At 40.6% G+C, this 6,387-nt stretch overlaps 1 protein-coding gene across 1 annotated transcript; it reads right to left on the reverse strand.

The window, feature by feature from the left end:
* Positions 1-1,366: 1,366 nt before the first annotated feature.
* Positions 1,367-5,290, reverse strand: LOC143112556 (diamine acetyltransferase 1-like). Its single transcript, XM_076274835.1, has 6 exons — positions 5,020-5,290; positions 4,560-4,611; positions 3,641-3,724; positions 2,573-2,674; positions 2,444-2,484; positions 1,367-2,252 (listed from the first exon to the last, which is right to left on the reverse strand). The coding sequence occupies exons 1-6, from the start codon at positions 5,083-5,085 to the stop codon at positions 2,085-2,087; spliced, it is 513 nt and encodes a 170-aa protein (XP_076130950.1). The 5' UTR covers positions 5,086-5,290; the 3' UTR covers positions 1,367-2,084.
* Between the last annotated feature and the right edge of the window lie 1,097 nt (positions 5,291-6,387).

Below are 6,387 nucleotides of genomic sequence, written 5' to 3' on the forward strand. Positions count from 1 at the left end.
CCAATGAAAATGTGTTAAATAATTTGCAACAGATGACTTCTGCTCTGCTAAGAAGGCTTAGATCAAGGTCAAGTGGACCCAAGTTTCATTAAGTGCATCAAAGCAATTGAGAAAAACGAATATGTGGGAAGCCCATAACCTTGACAGACTCCTTATATTTCTTGGCTCGTACATCAGCAACAATTTGAAATGGTAAATAAACAGTCACATAATCAAAATGGCACAACTCTACTTCCTTAGACAGCTGAGGAACTTTCATGTGAGCACCAGTTGCAGGTGCATTTCTATACATGGATTTCTATGCAACGTCACAAAAACATGCGTGCGCAACTAAGAGGCAGAAAGCACCATAGAACAGCATAGAGCAGTGCTGTCTATGAAAAGAATAAAATTAGTTTTTGTGCTGAAAACTGCACCAATTCGAAATCACGATGGTCAGAGAGTGTTCAATATGTTTAATATCCCTAACGGAATGCATGTCTTCGCCAAAAATGACAAAATATAAATATGTTATATTAATAATGCAAATGAACGGCAAACTCTGAAATACAGTCTGAAATTAGATGTTTTTATCAATGAGACAACAGGGGTATACAAAAAAATCCGATTGTAGCTTACAGCAGCCGACTATTTAGGTTAAGTTTATAACATTTTGTTGGTAAACGGGAAACCCGTGTATAAAGCAATCATAGAGATCACCACCTCATCCATCACTATCTGGTGTGGGAGCTCAGTCACACCAAAAGGAAATTAGAGAGGGTTGTTACCAAAGTCTCTGACATAATTTGTTGTGAACTCTATCCAGTCCACTCTCTGTTGAACCGTGCAACCAAAATAATCAATGACAGCGCTCATCCAAACCACCACGTGGTCCTGCTTCTCCCTCTGAAGGTCACAGGTCCATACAAACTGAAACCACACGTTTCAAAAATATCTTCCCTTCAATCAGACTCAACACTACAAAATTGATATTAAAAAATGTATGCATTTCCATTTTCTCTAGCCTGGGTGAAGCCAGACTAACCCATTAGAGAATTTGAATTTCACTGCTGGTTACCTCACTGGAAGTCATAAAACAGCGATTTCGGAAACGGAAGTCAATGGGTGTCTGGGAGGGGAAGTGATGTATGGGGGGCTGGGAGATCAGAAATCATAGCAAAACGTATTGCTTTTGAACATGTCCCTGCTCTCCACACACCTCTGAAGTTTGCCTACAAAAAGTAATCAAAGCAGTCTTCCTTGCCATATAAGGCGATCTGAGCAAAGATGGTACCCAGATCTCCTTGGCAACTTTTAGGTCATTTTTGTGGGCGAACTTCAGAGGCATATGGTCAGTGAGCTGTAAATGAAATGCAGCAGACAGGACTAAACTGAAATATGATTATATTTTATTCCATTAATTTAATCAGACAGTGATAAACAGGGACAAGTTGACAGGACAGGGTGGACCACGTCTACACATCTGGCATTACATGGACTAACAAGCTCCTAATGTCCTTTAGATGAAGACAAAATAATGATAAACACAACCGTGGCCTATTGCGTAATCATTATCCATGCTTTAAGTCCCTTTGGATGAAACAACAAACTAACGAAACTAAGACCAAGATTTGAGATTTAGTCTAAGTATCAAAATAGCAACTACTAGAAAGTCCCTTTTATTAATAAATATAAAATAATTAGTTATGTGGCTAAATAACTACCAGTTAAAAGTTGGGGGTCCTTGACTGTTGTAGAAAGAAATTACTGATCTTTAATGCAATATCTACATTGCCCATTATCAGCAACCATTCATCCAAAAGGCTGAGAAAACTGGAGAACTCTTGCAATTATGTAAGCACATAATGCAATCTGAAAACTGCTGCCCTGATTAAAAAAAACAATGCAACTGATTTCTGATCTGACATTCTGTCTATAATGGAGTGGAATGAAAAGTGACCACAAACTTTTGACCGGTAGTGTATGCCTCGTTTATATTTTTCACAGTAGGATAATTGAAAATCTAGTGATTGGTTGACATTTAGCTGTGACTTGAGTGTAAAATGTTGTGTTGACTTGACAGCCATTTCTCTGCTTCCGAGTGTCTACTTGGTGGCCATCTTGAGGAGGCTCTGTTTGTCGATCTCGAAGAGCCTCCAGCCCTCTTCCAGAGACAGATCAGCAGCACCCCGCCGCTTATAGAACTCGATCGACTTGCTGTTCCATTCTGCAACGATGAAGTGCATGCTGCTGCAGCGAGTCTTCACGGCCGTCTGCACCAACAGATAAACAAACAAACAAATAAATAAATATGAACGTGCTACTGCTCTGTATCTGTGATGCCATTTCTACATGTAAGCAATCACAAGAGCAGATACGCACGTGACAAAAACATTGTGAACGAACGGTCTGTATACTTGGTGGATAAAGACACTTGTAAAATGGGTAGAAGGAAGACACCTACCTCACTCAGACGATTGAAGATATGAGACCCAATCCCATAGCCTGGGGAAAGAAAGAGGGACATTAGTTTGATGATTCAACCCCAACAGAAAGTGTAATGCGAGTGTGTGTGTGGGGGGGGGGGGTATACCTCTGTACTCTGGCATGACGTAGAAGTCCTCCAGGTAGAGCAGCTTGCCGATCCAGGGGTCGTAGGTGAAGTAGTACATGGCGAACCCCACCACAATGTGACCTGCAAACACACACACACGCACTGGAGTTAGACTTCGCTCAGCATTCAACATTACTGCACGAGAACCTCACAGGTCGCCTGTGTGTATAAATGCCAATAATTAACTACTGAAAAAACTGCCTTAAAATCCATGACAAAAAGACACGCCATTATCATCACGGTCATATACTGGCCAAATATAGTTTATTGAGTTTTGAAAATCTAATGAAACACTCAAATGTGTCTTTACTACATAAAATAGTTTACAGTGCTACTGCTCCCCCTTTGAAAAAGTTTGTAACACTCTGCTCTGAAAATTCTGAGCGAACTACACGACGTGTCACAAGTGGGGAGTGTAGCATCCCTCGTCGTATAACCAAACTTGGGAGTTCCTCTTTCTCATGTGTGGCCATGAGACAGTGGAATGCCCTCCCCACAGAATACATATTATGTAAAAATGTTTATACCTTTTCATGCTTGACTAAGAGGTGGATGTTAAGTAGACAAGTTTGCACACATTTTTAAGATGTTGTATGTGTGTGTGCTGCTTGTTTGTTAAATACTATGGCCATCACATCATGTTTAGTCCTATGTAATTTATTTATATTACCGTTATTTTATTTTATGTTTTTATACTTGCCCAGGGACTACAGGTGCAAATTAGCAATTGCTGCTACAACCTGGCCCAAGACATATTTTCCTGGATCCCAGGATAAATGTTATTTTGTGCATTGTCCCTGATTCAAATAAATTGATGTCCATTCCATTCCATTGGTGAGTCACCAGGTTCCATGTGTGTTACTCATGTTTCAAACACTCATGTTTCCTGTTGCCTAATCCATCCAGTTTGAAGGGATGCCAAATAAATAAAAGGTGTGGCCAGTGTTTTTGGAGGGGAGGGGGGGGGGGGATCACACCTGGAATGTGAGAAACAGGTGGTTTCTATGGGACCAGACTCCTTTGTACTGGACCAGATGTAACTCTTACCATCATGGCTCCTCTGGTCTTCAGGAACCTCTGCGACCAGGCAGTGGTAGAAGGGGTGCTCCCCGAAGCCGTCCTCCAGAAGATCTGGGGGAGGAAAATAAACATTAAATTCCCATTCCATGAGGTCACAGACATACTCCTCACCCAGTTATCCACAGAACAGGAACACATCTCCATCCAAGTGTACACACACACCACACACACTCATTTCCAGAACTACTTAACTAGTAGCAGGTAAATACTGAAATATCAAAACCTTGACCCTGTTAATTTCTTAAAGCTTTTTGAATGTCCTTTAAACCTGCCTTGACCTCAGAGGTTCTGTCTGTGAAACTTCCGTTGGCCAGAGGGGGACTTACCCATGGAGTTACCCCTCCCTTCCGTGTCACGTGCATTACTGGCAGCTTAGAGGTAACAACGCTACACAGCAGCTTTATGGCAGTCCTTTTAGGCATTATAAAATCTGTTTATGGGTTCTGGTCTGGGAATAATTGGAAAAACTGCATATGTTTCTTAAACTCTACTTTTTTTCTCTCTACTTTTTTTTAGGCCTATATTTTGTTGTATTGTGCCTTCTAGATTTTTGCAACATTCAGACTGCAAAGAGCATGAACGCTCCGCAGTCGGAAGAATGACGTAATCAGTGGGGGAATTTGATGGTCTCACGACAATCAAATATGTGGTTATTTTTTACATAACTTATTTTTTAACCTAGGAGTTTAGATGACCTATATCAGTGTGATTCAGCAATATTTGAGCTTATAATATTATAATCTCGATTTGGAAATGGTATGTAATGTTTACACGTCGTGGATATAGGTCCTAATGCAATCAACAAATCTGGTGTCACCAGACCCGTCTGAACTGGTCGTGTCTGGGTGAGAAGAAACAGTGTGTGGGGGAGGGGAACTTCCCATACCTTTCTCGGTCAGCACAACTTGTTCCTCCATCTCCTCGAATTTCGCAAGTTCCTAAAAACAAATCGAAACCGACGTTACAATGTGATCGGCTACTGAAGACATTAAAGCAAACAATTATTGAATCCGAAAAAATAAACATTTAACAAACATAATTGACAAGGAATTGACACCGAGGCACAACTTTAGCCTACACTCGACACTTAAGTTGATCAGAACAAAGAAAAAAAAACATTTGAAATAAGAAACATTAACGTTACCTCCTGCCAAGAGAATTAGCTGCTAATTAAACCACCAATTATACGTTCATGAATATGGCTAGGCCTAATACACGAGGACGTCAAAAACTAAGATAACGTCTTTTGTTTGGTCTATTCAGCCTATAATAACAAATATTTACAATGTCCTTCATGTCTGAGTATGTATGTTGGTGGTCTTTACAAAAATATTTACAAAACTTACCTTAATCAACCGCAATATATCGGCAACGTCTTTTGGTTCCGCTTTTCTGAGGCTAAAATTGGCCATTTTCTTCTTTTAGCCTTCTTTCCTTTACCCTTTCCAACTAAAACTCCGCGAAATGTGAAGTTAATCAAAAGCTCTTTCTTCATAAGTTTGCCTTTTGAAGATTTTAAACTTCCAAAAGGGAGGTTTTGCAACCCTTTGGTATAAAGAGTCTACCGTGATCACATGAAGGCTCTGGCGGAGTATTCCGTCTGACGCGTTAGATGTCTACTTCCGTATTTATAGCAAGAACAAGACGTCATCCAACGTGTACGACATTCAGCGTACGTGGTGTATATTATGTCTATGGGTGTGTGGGGCTAGCTTACCTACCGGAAAGAGGATTTGACTGAAATGTCCGAACGTAAACTTCGCTGGGGAGAGAGAAAACAAACATCTGATTTAAATTATGCTGACCTGTGTAGTAGGCCTATCACCTTATTGTGCCTATGTGCCAAGTTAATATTCAATATGCCTAACTCCCCCCTGTTTATTATTGTGGTCTGTAATCACAAGGACACGGGATGCCCAGATAGTGCGTCTGGTGCGTAGAGGAGGGGAATATAAACAGACAGTGAACCTGAGATGCAGTTCAGAGTTGCAGAAATAGCCAGGTCTCCATTTCATTACACTGCGATGTGGGCTTCACAATGGGCTTTCCCATACAGAAAAATAAGATATCCACATATGCAGCTTGAACATATTCCAGTTTAAGCTCATCTACGTTAAATACATGTATTTCCATCTATGTTAAATACATATATTTCTATGTATTTTATATTTCCATCTATTCAAATATAAGCTGGATGCAGCTGCATGTGAATATATTTTTTCCCTTGATTTTTCTGTATGGGTTGATTTCAAGAAAACATTTTAACAGAGACACTGAATTGCCTATATGCCAGGAAGGTTCTTTAGCCAGAAATACCTGAGCTGGCTAAAGAGCCCTCCTGGCATCTAGGCAGGCAATTGAATTCACTGTGTAATAGACGCTGAAGAAACATTGGGACATTGGGACTTGCAAAGCCAGACATGGCCGGAGATGTAGGACAAAGTTTCTTCCCTGAACATGCTGCACCTTTCCAGGCTGTAGAGTTTTATGGTTGAGGGACCGGGGTCATGTCACATGATGTTCAAGTCCAATTATAGGAGATAAGATAACACAAGATGAAACCAGTTCAGATGCCATCAGATAAGGCTTTGCAAACAGGAAGAAAAAGGCCTTCACGGAGGGAGACAGGAAGAAAAGAACTTCAAAAGGTACTGAAAGTGAAGATTTAGGAGGGGAAAGAAGCATATAGGTTCAAACCAGAACAACAGCTGCTG

The sequence above is a fragment of the Alosa pseudoharengus genome, unplaced genomic scaffold, assembly GCF_046254945.1.
Source record: "Alosa pseudoharengus isolate Yale_2024_CS ecotype anadromous, Long Island Sound unplaced genomic scaffold, YU_APseudo_1.1 YU_APseudo_1.1_scf_8, whole genome shotgun sequence".
Classification (NCBI taxonomy): Eukaryota; Metazoa; Chordata; class Actinopteri; order Clupeiformes; family Clupeidae; genus Alosa; species Alosa pseudoharengus.

Bases quoted from the DNA above. Each gene is read 5' to 3' on its own strand.
- LOC143112556 (XM_076274835.1), bottom strand. From the start codon at position 5,085: ATGGCCAATTTTAGCCTCAGAAAAGCGGAACCAAAAGACGTTGCCGAT. The intron at 4,612-5,019 runs GTAAGTTTTGTA...ATTTGTTTTTAG, and splicing joins ATATATTGCGGTTGATTAAG to GAACTTGCGAAATTCGAGGA. The intron at 2,253-2,443 runs GTAGGTGTCTTC...CTGTTGGTGCAG, and splicing joins TCTTCAATCGTCTGAGTGAG to ACGGCCGTGAAGACTCGCTG.